The 23012-nt window shown below is 48.2% G+C and overlaps 1 protein-coding gene across 2 annotated transcripts in view; it reads right to left on the reverse strand.

Moving 5' to 3' along the window:
- Positions 1 to 23012, reverse strand: part of cpped1 (calcineurin-like phosphoesterase domain containing 1) — a 264451-nt gene that overhangs the window by 206898 nt on the left and 34541 nt on the right. For both annotated transcript variants that reach the window (XM_070856736.1, XM_070856737.1), the window contains exon 2: positions 12091 to 12309. In XM_070856736.1, coding sequence (XP_070712837.1) covers positions 12091 to 12309 — 219 coding nt within the window. The remainder of the gene's footprint in view (positions 1 to 12090; positions 12310 to 23012) is intronic.

The raw sequence follows: 23012 nt of genomic DNA on the forward strand, positions 1-23012 counted from the left end.
ACTCTAGAGCTATGCATAGGTTACATTTGTGAACGTTTGGCCCAGAGTTGCTCTGAGCAGTCAAACTGCCAGCTACCTTGGGAGCCTACTATCAGCAAGGGCAGACATCGGCGACGAGATCCAACACCACCTCCAGTGTGTCAGCACAGCCTTCGGTCGCCTGAGGAAGAGAGTGTTCGAAGACCAGGACCTCAAATCTGGCACCAAGCTCATGGTCTACAATCTGTAGTGATACCCGCCCTCCTGTATGGCTCAGAGACGTGGACCATATCCAGTAGACACCTCAAAGCACTGGAGAAATACCACCAGCGCTGCATCCACAAGGTCCTGCAAATCCATTGGGAGGATAGACGCACCAACGTTAAGTGTCCTCGATCAGGCCAACATCCCCAGCATCGAAGCACTGACCACACTCGACCAGCTCCGTTGGGCGGGCCACATTGTCCGCATGCCCGACACGAGATTCCCAAGGCAAGCACTCTATTTGGAACTCCTACACGACAGGCGAGCCCCAGGTGGGAAGAGGAAACATTTCAAGGACACCCTCAAAGCCTACTTGAAAAAGTGCAACATCCCCACTGGCACCTGGGAATCCCGAGCCAAAGACCGCCCTAAGTGGAGGAAGAGCATCCGGGAGGGCGTTGAGCATCTCGAGTCTCATTGCCGAGAGGATGCAGAAAACAAGCGCAGGCAGTGGAAGGAACGTGCGGCAAACCAGATTCCCCACCCACCCTTTCCTTCAACCACTGTCTGTCCCACCTGTGACAGAGGCTGTAATTCCCATATTGGACTGTACAGTGACCCGAGAACTCACTTTTGGAGTGGAAGCAAGTCTTCCTCGATTCCGAGGGACTGCCTATGATGATGATGATGATCCAGGACAATCGCAATATTATTAATTATGTATTTAATATAATAAGGTCATCTCCTGCAATCATCATTCAAGCTTATCCATTCTTTTACAGATGATTTCTCTCTACATTCATCAACCTATTTCTGATTGCACATCAGCAGTTCGAACAGCCTCCAGTCCTCCTGTCATTCAATGGCTAAAACACTACAGGGCTGAAATTGCCCCTTTTGATAAGGCCTCCGACCGCCTGAAAGTGGCGGCCATGGGGCGCCACACAATGGCCGCCGGCTCTCCATGGATGGGCCGCCATTTTGTAAATTGCCCTTCCTCAGGAGCAGAGCGGTGTCCAAGACCGTTTCGCCCGTTTCCCCGCCGCGGCGTGCACGCGCTGACCCCTTACTGTCTGACGGGGACCCCCTCCCAAAATTTCTCCACGGGAGCGGCCCCGCTGCTGATCGTTGCCCCCAGCAGCTTTCGCTTTCAGTGCACTTTTTGTGAAATGACGACACGGCCGCCCTTAAAGGGGAGGGCACACTGCTGCGACCGCCATGTTATTTTAACAGAAGGGGAGAGACGTTGTGACGCGTCAGCGCGGCGCTGATGACTGGTCGAGGAGGCAGACCCGCTGTGAGGTTACTTAAGGAAGTGGCCCTAGAGATAGTGGATGCATTGGTGGTCATTTTCCAACATTCTATAGACTCTGGATCAGTTCCTATGGACTAGAGGGTAGCTAATGTAACCCTACTTTTTAAAAAAGGAGGGAGAGAGAAAACAGGGAATTAGCCTGACATCAGTAGTGGAGAAAATGTTGGAATCAATTATTAAAGATGAAATAACAGCGTATTTGGAAAGCAGTGACAGGATCGGTCCAAGTCAGCATGGATTTATGAAAGGGAAATCATGCTTGACAAATCTTCTAGAATTTTTTGAGGATGTAACTAGTAGAGTGGACATGGGAGAACCAGTAGATGTATTTGGACTTTCAAGAGGCTTTTGACAAGGTCCCACACAAGAGATTGGTGTGCAAAATTAAAGCACATGGTATTGGGGGTAATATATTGAAGTGGATAGAGAACTGGTTGGCAGACAGGAAGCAAAGAGTAGCAATAAATGGGTACTTCTCAGAATAGCAGGCAGTGACTAGTGGGGTACCGCAAGGTTTAGTGCTGGGTCCCCAACTATTTATAATATACATTAATGATTTGGAAGAAGGAATTGAATATAATATCTCCAAGTTTGCAGATGACACAAAGCTAGGTGGCAGTGTGAACTGTGAGGAGGATGCTAAGAGGCTGCAGGGTGACTTGGACAGATTAGGTGAGTGGGCAAATGCATGGCAGATGCAGTATAATGTAGATAAATGTGAGGTTATCCACTTTGGTGGCAAAAACAGGGAGGCGAAATATTATCTGAATGGTGACAGATTAGGAAAAGGGGAGGTGCAACAAGACCTGGGTGTCATGGTACATCAGTCATTGAAAGTTGGCATGCAGGTACAGCAGGAGGTGAAGAAGACAAATATCATGTTGGCCTTCATAGCTAGGGGATTTGAGTATAGGAGCAGGGTACTGCAGTTGTACCGGGCTTTGGTGAGGCCACACCTTGAATATTGTGTACAGATTTGGTCTCTTAATCCGAGGAAGGACATTCTTGCTATTGAGCGAGTGCAGCGAAGGTTCATCAGACTGATTCCCGGGATGGCAGAATTAACATATGAAGAAAGACTGGATCGACTAAGCTTATATTCACTGGAATTTAGAAGAATGAGAGGGGATCTCATAGAAACATATAAAATTCTGATGGGATTGGACAGGTTAGATGCAGGAAGAATGGTCCCGATGTTGGGGAAGTCCAGAACCAGGGGTCACAGACTAAGGATAAGGGGTAAGCCATTTAGGACCCAGATATGCAGAAACTTCTTCACTCAGAGAATTGTGAACCTGTGGAATTCTCTACCGCAGAAAGTTGTTGAGGCCAGTTCGTTAGATATATTCAAAAGGGAGCTAGATGTGGCCCTCATAGCTAAAGGGATCAAGGGGTATGGAGAGAAAGCAGGAATGGGGTACTGAAGTTGCATGATCAGCCATGATCTTATTGAATGGTGGTGCAGGCTCGAGGGGCCGAATGGCCTACTCCTGCTCCTATTTTCTATGTTTACGCCCCGCACCCAACCAGAACGACGCACCACGGAGGGAAAAAAGCAAAGTGCTGAATTTCTCTGGTAAATTAAAAAGAAACGGTAGGTGCCCCGCTTTGGACGAAGGACAATTTTTAACCCGACATCTTGATCTCCATGACCTTCAATGGGGCAGTGAAGATTTGGTGTGAGCACAGCAAAGTAGCCAGGACAGAAAATTCCTTATAGAGGACAGGTAGTTTCTTTATGTATTTTACAACTACCATTTCTTACCTTACAGGATATCATTCTTAATCCATCTAGCATCGGGTGGTCAGATTTTCTAAACCGAGTCTGGGGACATGCAGGGTATGAGCACAGCAAAGTAGCCAGGACAGAAAATGTAGATTGCGCAGCGAGGCAATTTTTTTTAGCAGCCTATATTTTAATAGTTGCACATATTCAACTGCAAAGGGACTGGTCCGACCTCTGTCACTGGGGTGGGGGGAGGGGTCAGGTCTGACTTCAGTCACTGGAGTGGGGGGAGAGATCAGGTCCGACCTCAGTCACTGGAGTGGGGGGAGGGATCAGGTCCGACCTCAGTCACTGGGGTGGGGGTGGGGGGAGGGGGGAGGGGTCAGGTCCGACCTCAGTCACTGGGGTGAGGGGAGGGGTCAGGTCCGACCTCAGTCACTGGGGTGGGGGTGGGGGCAGGGGTCAGGTCCGACCTCAGTCACTGGGGTGGGGGGAGGGGTCAGGTCTGACCTCAGTCACTGGGGTGGGGGTTGGGGGAGGGGTCAGGTCCGACCTCAGTCACTGGGGTGGGGGTGGGGGGAGGGGTCAGGTCCGACCTCAGTCACTGGGGTGGGGGTGGGGGGAGGGGTCAGGTCCGACCTCAGTCACTGGGGTGGGGGGAGGGGTCAGGTCCGACATCAGTCACTGGGGTGGGGGTGGGGGGAGGGGGGAGGGGTCAGGTCCGACATCAGTCACTGGGGTGGGGGTGGGGGGAGGGGTCAGGTCCGACCTCAGTCACTGGGGTGGGGGTGGGGGGAGGGGTCAGGTCCAACCTCAGTCACTGGGGTGGGGGTGGGGTGGGTGGAGGGGTCAGGTCCGACCTCAGTCACTGGGGTGAGGGGAGGGGTCAGGTCCGACCTCAGTCACTGGGGTGGGGGTGGGGGCAGGGGTCAGGTCCGACCTCAGTCACTGGGGTGGGGGGAGGGGTCAGGTCTGACCTCAGTCACTGGGGTGGGGGTTGGGGGAGGGGTCAGGTCCGACCTCAGTCACTGGGGTGGGGGTGGGGGGAGGGGTCAGGTCCGACCTCAGTCACTGGGGTGGGGGTGGGGGGAGGGGTCAGGTCCGACCTCAGTCACTGGGGTGGGGGTGGGGGCAGGGGTCAGGTCCGACCTCAGTCACTGGGGTGGGGGGAGGGGTCAGGTCTGACCTCAGTCACTGGGGTGGGGGTTGGGGGAGGGGTCAGGTCCGACCTCAGTCACTGGGGTGGGGGTGGGGTGAGGGGTCAGATCCGACCTCAGTCACTGGGGTGGGGGTGGGGGGAGGGGTAAGGTCCGACCTCAGTCACTGGGGTGGGGGGAGGGGTCAGGTCCGACCTCAGACACTGGGGTAGGGGTGGGGGGAGGGGTCAGGTCTGACCTCAGTCGCTGGGGCCTCAAATGCAAAACAAATATAATTACCGCAGATGTGACATTACACTATTGAAGCGCATTCAGACCCCTGACTGCCGTCCCTCCCGCCCCCCCCAAGTGAAGGCGGCCACACCTGACTCACCCCCCCCCCCCCAGCGACAGAGATCACACCTGACCCCTCCCCCCCCCCCCCCACAGTGAAGGAGGTCACACCTGACCCCTCCTCCAGTGACTGCGGACACACCTGACTCTCCCCCACTAGTGACGGAGGTCAGATCTGGCCCCCCCCCCCCACAGTGTCTATTAGTCCGCCCCCCCCCTCTTCCCCCGGTGACTCTTACTGGGCCCTCCACCATGGTCTCTCCCTTACAGGCTCGGCCGGGAACTCAAACAACCAGCACACGCGCAGAAAGACCGGCCAGGCTTGCATGTGCAGTGAGTCACCCTGGGCTTTGTGCAAGTTGTTGGTTAACTTAGCATTGGAGCCGCAAACTGACAGCTGAGTGGAGCAGGCTCGAGGGGCTGTATGGCCTTCTCCTGCTCCTATTTCTTATGGTCTTATCACCCATCCCTATCTCTGTAACCTCCTCCAGCCCCACAACCCTCCGAGATCTCTGCACTCCTCCAATTCTTGCGCATCCTCGATTTTATTCGCTCCACCCTTGGCAGCCGTGCCTTCAGCTGCCGAGGTCCCAAGCTCTGGAATTCCCTCCCTAAACCTCTCCATCTCTCTTTCTTCCTTTAAGACTCTCCTTAAAACCTACCTCTTTGACCAAGCTTTTGGTCATCTGTCCCAATATCACCTTATTTGATAATGCCCCTATAAAGCACCCTGGGACATTTTACTACATTAAAAGCACGATACAAATGCAAGTTGTTGATGTCTTAACCCTTCATCTTGATTTCTCAACAATAAAAAATTGAGCCCAGCTTCACCTATACTAAGGCACATGGTGTGTAAATCCCAATGATCAATGTTCCCACCATGGCCTACAGTCCAGATGAGTCATTACATTAAGGAGCACCTGCACTTCTAAATATGCATTTTGCACACAGCACAGTTTACTCTTTGGACATACAAATGTTCAGATTGTGTGTGGATTAAAATTTTCTGGTGCAGGTAACCCTTATTTCTTCGGATTTTTCCCCCAATATAGTTTTCCCTTCCCACTTATCATCCTTAGCTGAGTAGCTAGAGGACCACTCCCAGGTCTCTGCCAATGCTGCTCTGAAACCAACTAGGAGGTAGTTTGTGATGGCCCTTGTTCCAACGTTCCTTCCTTGCATGCTGAAGAAATGTCTAGTCTCCGCCCATCACTTGCCGACAGTGAAATAACCAAGATAAAAGTGCTCGATGACATGGGGGTTTGTGAATGCGAAATCCATACGGCACCACAAAGTGCCCCTCCTATGGCCCCAAGTTTCCACATGATTTGCTCCTGATTTTTTAGGAGCAACTGGTGTAGAACGGAGTATCATAGAAATCGAATTCTCGACATTTAGTTTGCTCCAGTTCTAGTCAGTTAGAACAGTTTCACTTTGGAACAGAATTTTTTTTTCAAAAGGGGGCGTGTCCGGCCACTTACGCCTGTTTTCAAAGTTTCGTCGTGAAAACTTACTCCAAATTAATTAGAATGGAGTAAGTGAAGATTTTTGTACGCTCGAAAAAACCTTGTCTACACTTTAGAAAATCAGGCGTAGGTTACAAATTAGGCATAGGGAACGAGGTGGGGGTGGGGGAGGGGGGAAGGGAAGTCATTAAATTCTACAATCAATCCTTAGTTATACTTATACAAATATTATACAAATAAATCCAACCTGAATAATAATTTATAAGCAAAGAAAAGATTAAATAAACCATGTTCCTACCTGTGTGAAATAGCATCAGCCTTCGAGCTGCTGTGCTTCAGGCAGGCCTTTCATGTTGGAGACAGGCAGGGGTGTGGCGTTAGAATCTCGACGGCAGCGGCAGCAAGCTTCGAGCTGAGCTGCAGTGCTTGAGGCAGGCCTTCATTCTCTTCGTGGCTGGCCGCGAAGAAGCAACACCGGACGGACCCGAGGCCATTCGGCCATGAGATATCAGCGGCGTCAGTGGCTGGCCGGCAGCCGAAGAATCAACACCTGACACACGCAGCTCTATAGTGCTTGAGGCCATTCGGCCACGCTTTAGGGGCGGCGTCAGTGGCTCAACGGCAGCCGAAGATACAGCAGCAGCCTTCGAGCTGTGAGGGGGACTGAGGCCATTTGGACAGGGAGAGGCAGCCACATCGACAGTTTTATATTTAAATTTGCAGAATGGGTGCTGCATTGTCAACACCACATATTATTATGCAATGGTTTACCATCAATTCACTGCATAGGAGAGAATTGATTAGAGCTCACCGCACCAGGAACGTCGTAGCCCGTAGGTTGATGGGCAGGAGACCTTACCCACGTCGACTAAATTAAAAATGGGAAATATTACTTACACTAACTACTTGACCAAGGTCGTGCCATTTCTTTTTACACTGACTTCCAGATCTCCTGGTATGCACCACTGCGCAGTAATCTTCTGCAACTTGGTTCCAGCGTTTCTTCATTTCTTTTGGTGGCACTTTTATGCGACCTCTGTTGCTGATATCTAGCTCTTGCCATCTCTGCTCAATTACGTTGACTAATATCTCCACTTCCTCATGCAAGAAATTCTTTGTTCTTGGTGGACGTTGATCCATTGCAAAGCTGAATTGGCACTCTTATTTCTCCAAACACACAGTCCTTAATTTGCATGCACCAATGCAGCACCGGTTCTGCAAGTTTAGCAGTGAAAAGCTGAACTCACTGATTTCAGCAGGTGATTTATTCAGCAGTGCTGCTAAAAGCACTCCCTCTCACACAGAAATATCAAAACAAATTAAATTACAAGCCTTTGCAGGGGTCCAAGAAACAAACCTTCACTTTTTCTGCAGTCCTTTTAAAAATGGCCGAGTGCCAATGTTTGTGTGAGACTGCGCGTGCGCGCACGCTCCAACGCGCAGGCGCAGGGTTGCCGGCACCACGAAGGCTAATTTAAATTGTACCCGCTCCCTGCTACTTAGAAAATCGGCGCGAGTGTTAGGCTCCGCCCCCTGCTGTGAAGAGCGCGCCGCGCCAAGCAAACATTGAGCTCCAAGGAGCTCGAGAATATCGGACTTTTTTTTAGGCGCAGCTTTCGGCGTGAAAAATAGGCGCCCAGCTCGGAGGTGCGCCGTTTTCGCCGCGGGACGAAACTTGGGGCCAATATGCTGGCCCCGCTTACATATTAAAAAGAACGCAGGGAGACTCGGTGTTACAATTTGTTATAACACCATTGTTTCCGATAGGTGGTTTCACCAGCTAATCACAGCCATGTGTCAACCGTAGCTCAGTGGGTAACGCCCTCACCTCGGAGTCAGAAGGTTGTGGGTTCAAGTCCCACTCAAGGGACTCGAGTGCATAAATCTAGGCTGACACTCCAGTGCAGTACTGAGGGAGTGCTGCACTATCAGAGCTGCTGTCTTTCGGATGAGACGTTAAGCTCTCTCACGTGGACATTAACGATCCCATGCCACTATTTTGAAGAAGAGCAGGGGAGTTCTCCCCGGTGTCCTGGCCAAAGCTTCAATGCAAAGCCATGCCATGTAACTGCATTATACACACTTCAGCTGTCTATTGTGTACTAGCATAGCAGTTATTTAGATAGTTAAATGCTTATAAACAATACACAAGTCAAGATTAAATAAATATTTATCCCTCAACCAACATCACAGAAACAGATTATCTGGCCATCATCACCGTGCTGTTTGTGGGAGTTTGCTGAGCGCAAATTGGCTTCCTTGTTTCCTACATTACAACAGTGACTACACCTCAAAGAAAAAGTACGTCATTAGCTGTAAAGTGCTTTGGGACATCCAGGTCGTGAAAGGTGCTATAGAAATGCGAGTATATCTTAAAGTTCTAGTGGATGTTTATATCCACAGTTTGACACTAATTGCAAATCACATTTGGAGAAGCCTAATGATGGCTGTTACTGGAAAAGTACAATTTCACAAAATGCACTAAGAGGTGCTATTCTGAGGTTGAACTTTGGACACATTTTGGGACATTGTATTTGGCACAATATACCTGATCAGCATAGTGCTCCATTCCCCATCACTATCAAACTAATCATGAATAAACAAAATATATGTATATTTTAATTATAATTTATTTTCAGGTCGCTAGATGGGGAGGGATCTTTCTTTGATTGTATGTCAGTTGCAATGTCAAATTCATCTCAGAATATGAGAGAGCAGTAATGTGTTATAAGCGACAGGTTTAAAAAAGACACATGAAAACCATCAAAGCTTCAATGCAAAGCCATGCTGTGTAACTGCATTATACACACTTCAACTGTCTATTGTGTACTAGCATAGCAGTTATTTAGATAGTTAAATGCTTACAAACAATACACAAGTCAAGGTTAAATAAATACTCAAGTTCATTCGGGCAGTGATGAAGCACCATTGCTGCAGTAAGGACTGCTTATGTTCATCGAATGGGGTTCAGTGTGATTGATTTGGTGAACAGGGCTTTTTAAGTTGTGCAATTGATCACACGTCCCCATCTCACTTACGTCTGAACAGCCCACAGTCATGACTGTTCAATGCTGCAATGTTCTCTTTCTCGCTCTCTCTCACACACACACACAATGTTTCACGGTCGACTGTGTCACCCATTGAGCCCCATGAAGAACAGCATAGCAACAGGACCAGTCACTGATAGGGAGCATGCTGCTCTACACAGCTGCCCTTTTACAAATCCACTACCAGTGGACTTAAGTGAAAATGATAAAAATTCTCCGTTTATGGTTAATTGTGTATAAAAAGACGCGATAAAGGCTCTGACAGAAAACCCAGGAAGATTTTGAGTTATATTATTTAGGTACGAGAGTTAAATGCGCGGAGGAAGCTGTTCCCTCCATTTTGGAGAAACATGAGTTCAATGCACATGAATATGCCGCACCCTAGGTACGCAGAAGATTAACATCTTCTGTCAATGGCACCACAGTACCTCACTCACAACTTCCGAGATGGATTTATCGGTACAGCTAATGTGCAACTGCAAGCAGCTCTCTCCCCATCCAACAGCTGTGAGAATATTTTTATAGGCCATCTGAGTGCAGCAGTAACACAAATTAACAACAGATAACAAATAACAATGTCCCGAGCGCAGGTAATAATAACCACCTGCACCATCTTTTACATGCCATGTGGAATGTGACAGGATAGATTGGGAGATAATGGGTCAGCTCTCTAAAGCACCAAGAGACTGGTAATTTAGTTTCTCGTCTGACAGTTATGGCTGCAAGGCTGCTGCAGCAAAATCAACTCAGAAGGAGTAACATCCCTTTCCCAGCGAATCGCGTTGAAAGGCAACAGTCAGCTCGGACTGCTTATAAAGTGGAGGTTTACGACAAGTCAAAATTGTTCTTCCAAACGAATAATTACTCAACCAGTCGGCGAGTGGTTTCAAAGAACTGTGACAGGAATTATATGGATAGATTAGCTGGAGTGGAGACTTTAAAGTTGCATTGATTTTACTAACACAGGAAATGAGAGGATCTTATGGTAGTGATTCCCTGCAAACTCAGGCCATCAGGTGGCCTGCCCTGTAGATTATGGTGACTCACCTGAGGGAGAGGTGGGTATTTTTTTTGCAAACGCCTTCGCTCAGAATTTAAACCTTGCAGACACACCCTCAGATTGTCTAACACTAACGCACTGTCACTTTTAGCTCCTTTACGCTCAGCTCCATATTATCGGCCATCCTCTTCATTCAAATAGCTGAATGTCACCGACTGATATCCTTGCCATCACAAAGATGGTCTGCTTCCACCTCCATAACATTGCCCATCTCCACCCCTGCCTCAACCCATTTCGCTGCCAAAATCCTCATCCATCCATGCCTTTTGTCACCCCCAGGCCCGACTATTCCAATAGGCTGCTGGCCGGGCTCCCATCCTCCAGCCTCCATAGTCTTCAGATCATCAAAACTCCGCTGCCCATGTCCTATCCTGCACCAAGTCACTCTCATCCATCACCCAGTGCTCGCTGACTTACGTTGGCTCCCAGTCCCTCAATGCCTCAAATTTCAAATTCTCATCCTCATGATCAAATCCCTTCTTGGCCTCGCCCATCCCCATCTCTGTAACCTTCCCCAATCTTGGAACCTCCGAGACTCCTGCGCTCCTCCAACTCTGGCTTTGTGTATATTTTGCCCCACCACTGGCGGCCGTGCCTTCAGCCATCCAGGTCCCAAGTTCGTGAAACTCTCTACCTTCCTCTCCTCCTTTAAAGGCCCTTATTAAAATACAATTCCTTGACCAAGCATTTAGTCACCCCTCCCAATAATTCCTTCTTTGGCTCGGCATCAATTTCTGTCTGATTATGTACCCGTGTTAAAGGCTCTACATAAATGCAAAGTCTCATTGTAATCAAGTTGTTTTTGGTTTTAATGGGCGTGCTTCATAAGATCAGGTCACGATTATACATCTCCAATGAAATCTTAAAGTAGAACCCAATCTATCAGATGCCTACCAATCTGTCACATGTACCTTCGGCAAAGGTGTGAGTAGAATATGCACGGTCTTGTATGTATATTGTGTATGGTAAATTTATTTTAGTTCAATTTCAATTTGGCAAGTACAGCATTTCTTTTACTCAGAGATATGTATTGTTAGGCTGAACAAGACCAAAATCAAGTCTGGCCTATAAGCTAGTTGTTCAGCCCCTTGAGGATTAAATAGCCATTTTTCCTGCTTTCTCTTTTTTAAAAAAAAGTTCTTCCCGAATTGCAATGTATTTCTAAGCATGGACAAATGCTTGTTAGCGAAGGGCTGTAACCAGTAACCAGCAGGTATCCGTGAGCAGCTTCGACTGACTGACCTGCTACCTTTCTTAATGGGGGAAACACCTGGAAAATATTTGCCATTTCCCCTGGTGGGATGGCAAGGATCAAAAACTCAGCCAGGGATGGGGGTAAAGAGTGAGCCACACTTTATCACTCTGGTGAATGAGAGCACAAATACCCAGCATCGCAGCACTATGGTGACCCGTGGGGGTGAATTTCAGCAGGGGCGTGGTGGGGTGAGATGGGCTTCTGCTTGTTCACCCTAACTTCGCTGATAGGTTCGCAGAAACCCCAGAAAAATGGTGTGAACGTTTTCTGGGGTTGCCGGAGCTCCTCCGCTGAAATTACAGCAGGCGGACGGGTGAAGTCCCACGGCAATTCATCCTCTTATCTGTGAGACCTTTTTAAGCATTGTATTCTGCAAACATAATATTAATGAATATGGGTAGAATCAATAGGGCAAATCTCTTTCTCTGTACACTTAATTGAAACAATAAAGTAGAAAATGTTAATGCATTTCTCAAAGTGTTTTAAATATACTGCTCCTGTCAGGCACTATGGCATTTGCTGGAGGTTTGTTCGGGAATAATTACCTGGCATTGCATGAATAAGATCTCCACACAGTACAAAGAACTTGGGCTTCAATGTTAGCTTGTTGATAGCCTGCACAGCTTGCTCTGTGAGCTGGATCTCTTTCTGCCATTCATCACCTCCATTATCGCAATCTCCAACCTCCCATGCTTTTATCAGGCCAAGCTGTGGATCAGCTCCTTGAATGAAGTAGAAAGGTCCTTTCCAAACACTTTCTTTCTCTAGGAAACAGATAAAAAACGGTTTGCATTCAGCCTCGTGACATCAGCAAACAGACATAACGTATATATTCAGAAGTTGTCTCCATGATTATGGTTAAACCAGTATAGTGTATTTGCTTCATGGGTTCTTTGCTTAAAAATTCATAGCTACACATTTGCTGTAAAGATCTAGCTAGTTTATTAGCAAAGGTTTAACAATCAAACTGAACACTACCGGTTCATCCAGCAGGCTCACAACTGCACACCTCATCGTGGAGAACCTGGACTCAATTAACTGGGGTTTTATTGAGTCTTAATAAAGGGGCACTATAACCGACAAATTCACAAATAAAATTTTTTGAAACTTAAACGGTGAAATTAAAATTTGGTCGCCGGCAGTAATGATGCACTTGCACATCCTCCGGCGCCCACCTCTCTCGGAATACCGTGAGTGTACCGGTGGACACCACGTGCTCCATCTCCGGGGACACCCTGGCTCGGATGTAACCGCGGAAGAGAGGCAGGCAATCGGGCTGAACAACCCCCTTGACCTTGGCCAGGCCCAGGAGCAGTCCTACGATGAGGCCCTCCGACCGGCCCGCTCCCCTCAGCATTGGGTGCCCAAAGATCAGAAGTGTGGGACTGAAGTGCAGCCAAAAATCGAGGAGCAGCCCCTTTAAATAATGGAAGAGGGTCTGCAAGCTCACACACTGTATATATACATGGAACATGGACTCCTCCAGACCGCAGAAATTGCAGGCGGTCTGGGAATCCGTGAACCAACTTAAAAATTTATTGCACGGGACTGTCCCCTGCAACACCCTCCAGGCCAAGTTTCCAATAAATAAAGGGTGGACTCCCGCGTAGAGAGCACTCCATTGGGGACCTCCGCCTTCTCCGGACAGCTAGATGGTGCACCATGGCATGTTTGGACGGCAGACGAGGATGGCGAAATGGAGAGTGTGCAAGAGCAGCCCGTACAGAGCAGTGGAAGGAAGGTAGTGCAGGGGTCCCCTGCGGTCACCTCCCTCCAAAACAGATACACCACCTTGGGTACTGTTGGGGGAGATGGCTCATCAGGGGAAGGCAGCAGAAGCCAAGTCCATGGCACCTGCTGCAGAGGAGGGCAGGAAAAAGAGTGGGAGAACTATAGTGGTGGGGGATTCTATTGTAAGGGGAATAGATAGGCATTTCTGCGGCCGCAAACGAGACTCCAGGATGGTATGTTGCCTCCCTGGTGCAAGGGTCAAGGACGTCTCGGAGCGGCTGCAGCGCATTCTGGAGGGGAAGGGTAAACGGCCAGCTGTCATGGTACATATAGGTACCAACGATATAGGTAAAAAACAGGATGAGGTCCTACAAGCTGAATTTAGGGAGCTAGGAGTTAAATTAAAAAGTAGGACCTCACAGGCAGTAATCTCAGGATTGCTACCAGTGCCACGTGCTAGTCGGAGTAGGAATTGCAGGATAGCTCAGATGAATACGTGGCTTGAGGAATGGTGCAAGGGGGAGGGATTCAAATTCCTGGGACACTGGAACCGATTCTGGGGGAGGTGGGACCAGTACAAACTGGACAGTCTGCACCTGGGCAGGACCGGAACCGATGTCCTAGGGGGAGTGTTTGCTAGTGCTGTTGGGGAGGGTTTAAACTAATATGGCAGGGGGATGGGAATCTATGCAGGGAAGCAGAGGGAAGTAAAAAGGGGGCAGAAGCAAAAGGTAGTAGGAAGGAGAAAAGCAAGAGTGGAGGGCAGAGAAATCAAGGGCAAAAATCAAAAAGGACCACATTACAACATAGTTCTAAAAGGTCAAAGAGTGTTAAAAAAACAAGCCTGAAGGCTCTGAGTCTCAATGCGAGGAGTATTTGTAATAAGATGGGTGAACTGACTGCGCAGATAGCTGTTAACGGATATGATGTAATTGGGATTACAGAGACATGGCTCCAAGGTAACCAAGGCTAGGAACTCAACATCCAGGGGTATTCAATATTCAGGAAGGACAGACAGAAAGGAAAAGGAGGTGGGGTAGCATTACTGGTTAAAGAGGAGATTAACACAATAGTAAGGAAGGACATTAGCATGGATCCAAATGGGTAGAGCTGCGAAACACCAAAGGGCAGAAAACATTAGTGGGAGTTGTGTACAGACCACCAAACAGTAATAGGGAGGTTGGGGATGGCATCAAACAGGAAATTAGGGACACGTGCAACAAGGGTACACTGTTATCATGGGTGACTTTAATCTACATATTGATTGGGGTAATCAAACTGGTAGCAATGCTGTGGAGGAGGATTTCCTGGAGTGTATAAAGGATAGTTTTCTAGACCAATATGTCGAGGAACCAACTAGAGAGCAGGCCATCCTAGACTGGGTCTTGTGTAACGAGAGAGGATTAATTAGCAATCTGGTCGCGCGGGACCCTTTGGAGAAGAGTGACCATAATATGGTAGAATTCTTCATTAAGATGGAGAGTGACAGTTAATTCAGAGACTAGGGTCCTGAACTTAAAGAAAGGTAACTTTGACGGTATGAGACATGAATTAGCCAGGATAGACGGGAAAATGATACTTAAAGGGTTGACGGTGGATAGGCAATGGCAGACATTTAAATATCACATGGATGAATTACAACAATTGTACATCCCTGTGTGGCGTAAGAATAAAAAAGGGAAGGTGGCTCAACCATGGCTAACAAGGGAAATTAGGGAAAGTGTTAAATCCAAGGAAGAGGCATATAAATTGGCCAGAAAAAGCAGCAAACCTGAGGACTGGGAGAAATTTAGAATTCAGCAGAGGAGGACAAAGAGTTTAATTAGGAGGGGGAAAATAGAGTATGAGAGGAAGCTTGCAGGGAACATAAAAACTGACTGCAAAAACTTCTATAGATATGTGAAGAGAAAAAGATTAGTGAAGACTAATGTAGGTCCCTTGCAGTCAGAATCAAGTGAATTCATAATGGGGAACGGGGAACAAGGAAAGGGTAGACCAATTGAACAAATACTTTGGTTCTGTCTTCACTAAGGAAGACACGAATAACCTCCCGAAAATACTAGGGGACCGAGGGTCTAGCGAGAAGGGGGAACTGAGAGAAATCCGTATTAGTCAGGAAATGGTGTTAGGGAAATTGAAGGGACTGAAGGCCGATAAATCCCCAGGGCCTGATAGTCTGCATCCCAGAGTACTTAAGGAAGTGGCCCTAGAAATAGTAGATGCATTGGTGGTCATTTTTCAACATTCCATGGACTCTGTTTCAGTTCCTATGGATTGGAGGGTAGCTAATGTAACCCCACTTTTTAAAAAAGAGGGAGAGAGAAAACAGGGAATTATAGACTGGTTAGCCCGACATCGGTGGTGAGGAAAATGTTGGAATCAATTATTAAAGATGTAATAGCAGCGCATTTGGAAAGCAGTGACAGGATCGGTCCAAGTCAGCATGGATTTATGAAAAGGAAATCATGCTTGACAAATCTTCTGGAGTTTTTTGAGGATGTAACTAGTAGAGTGGACAAGTGAGAACCAGTGGATGTGGTGTATTTGGACTTTCAAAAGGCCTTTGACAAGGTCCCACACAAGAGATTAGTGTGCAAAATTTAGGCACATGGTCTTGGAGGTAATGTATTGAAGTGGATAGAGAACTGGTTGGCAGACAGGAAGCAAAGAGTGGGAATAAACTAGTCCTTTTCAGAATGGCAGGCAGTGACTAGTGGGGTGCCGCAGGCTTCAGTGCTGGGACCCCAGCTATTTACAATATACATTAATGATTTCGGCGAAGGAATTGAATGTAATATCTCCAAGTTTGCAAATAACACTAAGCTGGGTGGCAGTGCGAGCTGCGAGGAGGATGCCAGGAGGCAGGTTAGGTGAATGGGCAAATGCATGGCAGATGCAGTATAATGTGGATAAGTGTGAGGTTATCCACTTTGGTGCCAAAAACTGGAAGGCAGATTATTATCTGAATGGTGACAGATTATTAAAAGGGGAGGTGCAACGATTGCTGGGTGTCATGGTACATCAGTCATTGAAGGTAGGCATGCAGGTACATTAGGCAGTAAACAAAGCTAATGGCATGCTGGCCTTCATAGCGAAGGGATTTGACTACAGGAGCAGGGAGGTCTTACTGCAGTTGTACAGGGCCTTGGTGAGACCACACCTTTGAGTATTGTGTGCCGTTTTGGTCTCCTAATCTGAGAAAGGACATTCTTGCTATTGAGGGTGTGCAGCGAAGGTTCACCAGACTAATTCCCGGGATGGCAGGACTGACATATCAAGAAAGACTGGATCGACTAGGCTTATATTCACTGGAATTTAGAAGAATGAGAGAGGATCTCATAGAAACATATAAAATTCTGACGGGATTGGAGAGGTTAGATGCAAGAAGAATGTTCCCGGTTGGGGAAGTCCAGAACCAGGGGACACAGTCTAAGGATAAGGGGTAAGCCATTTAGGACCGAGATGAGGAGAAATTTCTTCACTCAGAGAATTGTGAACCTGTGGAATTCTCTACCACAGAAAGTTGTTGAGGCCAGTTCGTTAAATAGATTCAAAAGGGAGTTAGATGTGGCCCTTACGGCTAAAGGGATCAAGGGCTATGGAAAGAAAGCAGGAATGGGGTACTGAGGTGAATGATCAGCCATGATCTTATTGAATGGTGGTGCAGGCTCAAAGGGCCGAATGGCCTACTCCTGCATCTATTTTCTATGTTTCTATTTTCTATGTACAGGAATCCCCCTTCATGCAGAACTGAAAGGCACAGAGGGGATTTCCCAGAGTCAGCTGAAGTTGTGAGGCGCCGGCTCCCGAGGGAGGTTTCGGGGCCTGGTGTCGATGAGGAATTCTGTCCGGACGCAACAGCTCCACAACTATTTTAGTTGTGCACTTTAATCAAGTGTCCCCTGGTTAAAGAGGGGGGGCACACTCCAAACACTTTTGTTTTTTTGGGGGGGTTTTGCACCAAAAACACAAATTATACAAGTGTCCCTTGGCTAAAATGGCGGGGGAGGGGGGGGCTCTAAAACCGACAAACATAGACAAATTAAACTTTAAACATTAATGATCAAGTTAAAATTTGGTTGCTGGGGGTGATGATGCACTCCAGTCCCTCCGGCGCTCACCTCTCACGGAAAGGCGCGAGCGTACCGGTGGACACCGCATGCTCCATCTCCAGGGACACCCTGGCTCGGATGTAACCGCGGAAGAGAGGCAGGCAGTCGGGCTGAACGACCCCCTCGACCGCCCGCTGCCTGGACTGGCTGATGGCCCCCTTGGCCATACCCACGAGCAGTTCTACAAGGAGGCCTTCCGACCTGCCCACTCCCCTCTGCACAGGGTGCCCAAAGATCAGGAGTGTGGGACTGAAGTGCAACCAGAATTTGAGGAGAAACCCCTTCAGATATTGGAAGAGGGGCTGCAACCTCACACACACAATAAAAACGTGGAACACGAACTCTTCTAGACCACAGAAATTACAGGCGGCCTAGGAGTCCATGAACCAACTTAAAAACTTATTGCACGGGACTTCTCCGTGCATCATCCTCCAGGCCAAGTCCCCAATAAATAAGGGAAGGACTCCCGCGTAAAGTTCACCCCATTGGGGACCCCCGCCTCCTCCGGACAGCAAGATGGTGCACCATGGCGTGTTCGACGGCAGACGAGGATGGCAACGTGGAAAGTGTGCAAGAGTAGCCCGTACAGGAATCCCCTCCGTGCAGAATTGAAAGGCACGGAGGGGATTTCCCGGAGGAAGCTCGAGTTGTGAGGCGCCGGCTCCCAAGGGAGATTTCGGGACTTGGCGCCGACGAGGAATTCCGTCTGGACGCAACAGCTCCACAAGCCGGTGAGCATGCTCACAGGTGCTTACATTACAACGGAGACGGAAGCAAGTGGAAAAGATGCAGAGGTGAGCACGGCGCAGGGAGAGACACAGATGGGGCATGTGAGAAGGGAAAATCGAGACCAGTGTCTATTATTTTGCCCAATGAATGAAACGCTACAGTTTAAATGCAGCTTCCTGGTGCCAGCTTCACTTAAAAGGGCCCAAGCTCTTAACTGGAAAACCTAAAAATAAACAATGACACACATCATTGGATTTATTTTTATGATCAAGGTGAGAAATGTCAGTGCAGGGAAATGGAACACTGTAGTACTTTTATCAAATATCAGAATGAAGCACTCCAAACTCAAATGTGGTAGTAACACTAAGTGCGAGCAGCTCATTGATCTGTTTTTCGCCAAGATTGAAACTATCTGCTCCGCCGCCTCAGCCCCCTTATCACGGTTTTGGATTCTTTGGCCATTTTTTTACGGAAAGAACTTTGACCTGAGCTTGAGGACAGCCCCATAGTGTGCAACAAGTGGACAAATGGTCATTACAATGCCAGGTGGGAAGTGATCCCTCTCAGACACCAAACAGTGGGCGATTCATTAGCACAGTCTGGATACTCAAAAGCACTTCAGACTTTGCTGTTGGATATCTGTGGAGGCTGTGAGAAAGACCTTTAAGAATTAGAATATAGATATCAAAGGAATCAGTCAGGTAGAATCAGGCTGCTAAAGGTAGCCGAGAGAGAGAATAACATTTTACATTAAGTAAGGACCCACTGGAGCAGTCTAGTGCTCACATGTCATATTGAATGCATCAAATGGCTTGTCAATTCTGAGTGTTCTGTACATTTTGCCTATTGTGCATTAAACAGCTTACAAATCAAACCAAAATGCTTTTCAAAGCGTTAACAGCATAACGCACAGAAATCTAGTTGGCATCATAAGGAAATTTCATTGTTACACCCTTGGTTCCAATACTGTGCTCGAAAATATAGAGTAATGGTGTCAATTGCCATAAAAAGTAAACAGTAGACTACTTAAGGGAGCGACTAACATTACTGAACCCACAAAGGCATCTGTGGTGGATCTGAATTGTAATACCCCTCCCCCCAGCTACACATGTGCCTCTGCCACCCCTCCCTTCAATTTGGTTTCTGTCCTGTGCATAGCACCAAGATCCCACTGGTCAAAGTCACCAATGATATCCTTTCCGACTGCAAGCATGGTGCACCATACACCTTGAGCTCCTTGACCTGTCATGGGTGTTCAACACATCCTTGCCTCTTCTCCATGACCCGTCTAGCTGTCTTGGTGTAACCAATACATCTCCTGCAATGGGTTCTCCTCTTGCATTTCCAAAACAATGGCTGATGGGTCGATAACGAGAGGGCACAGAATGACGGTGTTTGGCAAAAGAACCAGAGGCGACACAAGGGAAAACTTTTTTACGCAACGAGTGGTTAGGATTTGGAATGTACTGCCTGATAGGGTTGGAGATACAGATTCAAAAGTAGCCTTCAAAAGGGAATTGAATAAATATTTAAAGGAGAAAACATTGCAGGGATATGGGGAAAGAGCGGGGGAGTGGGACTAACTGGATTGCTCTTTGAAAGAGCTGATGCAGCCGGACGAATGACCTCCTGTACTGTATTATTCTATGATTCTATGAAAATTGACTTCTTTCATCCTTGCTACTTCTTGGTGGCATTATCTATTAAGTATAGGGTCAGCTTCTATACCTCTGCTGATGACAACCAGCTCCACCTCTTCACCAATACTCTTTACTGTACGAGTAACATGTGCCGTTTGACAATTTGCCCAACATCAAACGTGGGTGAGCCAGCAGGTTCTCCAAACTAACATGAGCAAAACCAAAATATTCCTGTTCAGCTCTAGTATATAAAAAAGCTCTACACTCTAGCACGTGAATCCATCCACTTTCCTGGATGTTAGCTCATGTGGAGTCCAGTCCCCAACTTGTTTGATCCGAAGTTAAGTTTCGAACCATATATCCTATCTATCTTAAGATGGCTATTTTCCTCTCACACTGTTGTCTATCTCCGCCAGTAGCTCACTGCTGCTGAAACCCACTTCCATGTCTTTGTCATCTTCAGGCCCGACTTCTGCAACACTCTCCTCACCAGCCTCCCGAGTGCCATACTACATAAATTCCAACTTCTTCAAATCTCTGCTGCCTGCATCATATTCCGTACTAAGGTTTTGTTCACTTTATCACTCCTTGCTGATATCCATTGGCTTCCTGTCTTCCATCGGCTTCCTGTCCACCAGCACAATGAACTCAAAATCCTCAGCCTCATTTACAAATCCCTCCACAACCTCAACTCAACCTACCTCTGCAAACTTCCTGCCACAAAGTCCATTCCCGAGTCACCAACTCCATCCCTCTCCCTAGCATCTGTCTGAGGCTGAACCACACTGTTCGCAACCCTTGGGGTCTTATTTGACACTGAAATGAGATACTGAGCACATATCTGCAGCATAACTAAGATTGCCTATTTCCACCTCTGTAACATTGCCCATCTTCAGCCCTGCCTCAGCTACAAAAGGCCAGTGAGACCGGGAGCAGCGCGAGTTCGGCGAGAGGTCCGGGGATCGGAGAGGTCTACAAAAGGCCAGTGAGACCAGGAGCAGCGCGAGTTCGGCGAGAGGTCCGGGGATCGGAGAGGCCGACAAAAGGCCAGTGAGACCAGGAGCAGCGCGAGTTCGGCGAGAGGCGGGAGTTCCGGGGATCGGAGAGGCCTACAAAAGGCCAGTGAGACCAGGAGCAGCGCGAGTTCGGCAAGAGGTCCGGGGATCGGAGAGGTCTACAAAAGGCCAGTGAGATCAGGAGCAGCGCGGATTCGGCGAGAGGTCCGGGATCGGAGAGGCCGACAAAAGGCCAGTGAGATCAGGAGCAGCGCGAGTTCGGCGAGAGGTCCGGGGATCGGAGAGGCCGACAAAAGGCCAGTGAAATCAGGAGCAGCGCGGGTTCGGCGAGAGGTCCGGGGATCGGAGAGCTCTACAAAAGGCCAGTGAGACCAGGAGCAGCGCGAGTTCGGCGAGAGGTCCGGGGATCGGAGAGGCCGACAAAAGGCCAGTGAGATCAGGAGCAGCGCGAGTTCGGCGAGAGGCTTGCGCAGCTACAGGGGCAAGGCAAAAAAGTAGAAAGAAACAAAGGTGACGTCACAGCCATGGGGGTAAGTGATTGGCTGGTGATTGGTGAGTAGTTTTTCTTTTTTCTCTTCTATAACAGCGAGTAAACTTTAGCATTGTTGTTACCAATTTGAATGTATCTAAGGGTTAAGTCACGGCAGGAGAGCTCGGTCACGTAATATGCTCCTCCTGTACCATGTGGGAACTCAGGGACACTTCCGGTGTCCCTGATGACTACGTGTGCGGGAAGTGTATCCGCCTCCAGCTCCTGACGGTCCGCGTTGCGGAATTGGAGCTGAGGGTGGATTCACTCTGGAGCATCCACGATGCTGAGAATGACGTGAGTAGCACGTGTAGCGAGTTGGTCTTACTGCAGGTGAAGGGTCCACAGCCAGCTAGGGAATGGAAGACCAGCAGGAAGAGCAGTGCAAGGAAGGTAGTGCAGTGGTCCCCTGCGGTCATCCCCCTGCAAAACAGATACACCGTTTTGAGTACTGTTGAGAGCGATGACTCATCAGGGGAGGGCAGCAGCAGCCAAGTTCATGGTACCATGGCTGGCTCTGCTGCACAGGAGGGTAGGAAAAAGAGTGGGTGAGCGATAGTGATAGGGGATTCGATTGTAAGGGGAATAGATAGGCGTTTCTGCGGCCGCAACCGAGACTCCAGGATGGTATGTTGCCTCCCTGGTGCAAGGGTCAAGGATGTCTCTGAGCGGGTGCAGGACATTCTGAAAAGGGAGGGTGAACAGCCAGTTGTCGTGGTGCACATTGGTACCAACAATAAAAAAAGGGATGAGGTCCTACGAGACGAATTTAAGGAGCTAGGAGCTAAATTAAAAAGTAGGACCTCAAAAGTAGTAATCTCGGGATTGCTACCAGTGCCACGTGCTAGTCGGAGTAGGAATCGCAGGATAGCTCAGATGAATATGTGGCTTGAGCAGTGGTGCAGCAGGGAGGGATTCAAATTCCTGGGGCATTGGAACCGGTTCTGGGGGAGGTGGGACCAGTATAAACCGGACGGTCTGCACCTGGGCAGGACCGGAACCAATGTCCTATGGGGAGTGTTTGCTAGTGCTGTTGGGGAGGAGTTAAACTAATATGGCAGGGGGATGAGAACCAATGCAGGGAGACAGAGGGAAACAAAAAGGAGACAAAAGCAAAAGACAGAAAGGAGATGAGTAAAAGTGGAGGGCAGAGAAACCCAAGGCAAGAAACAAAAAGGGCCACTGAATATAAAGGGGCTGCAGGAGGGGTCAAAACTAAAAATCATGGTTTAAAAACTAGTATTAAAACACTCTACCTAAACGCACGCAGCATTCGAAATAAAGTAAATGAGTTGACGGTACAAATCATTACAAATGGGTATGATTTGGTGGCCATTACAGAAACGTGATTGCAGGGTGGCCAAGACTGGGAATTAAACATACAGGGGTATCTGACAATTCGGAAAGATAGACAAGAAGGGAAAGGAGGTGGGGTAGCTCTGTTAATAAAGGATGATATCAGGGCAGTTGTGAGAGACGATATTGGCTCTAATGAACAAAATGTTGAATCATTGTGGGTGGAGATTAGAGATAGTAAGGGGAAAAAGTCACTGGTGGGCATAGTTTGTGGGCCCCCAAATAATAACTTCACGGTGGGGCGGGCAATAATCAAGGGAATAATGGAAGCATGTGAAAAAGGAACGGCAGTAATCATGGGGGATTTTAACCTACATATCGATTGGTCAAATCAAATCGCACGGGGTAGCCTGG

Source organism: Pristiophorus japonicus, chromosome 15, assembly GCF_044704955.1.
Source record: "Pristiophorus japonicus isolate sPriJap1 chromosome 15, sPriJap1.hap1, whole genome shotgun sequence".
Taxonomy (NCBI): Eukaryota; Metazoa; Chordata; class Chondrichthyes; family Pristiophoridae; genus Pristiophorus; species Pristiophorus japonicus.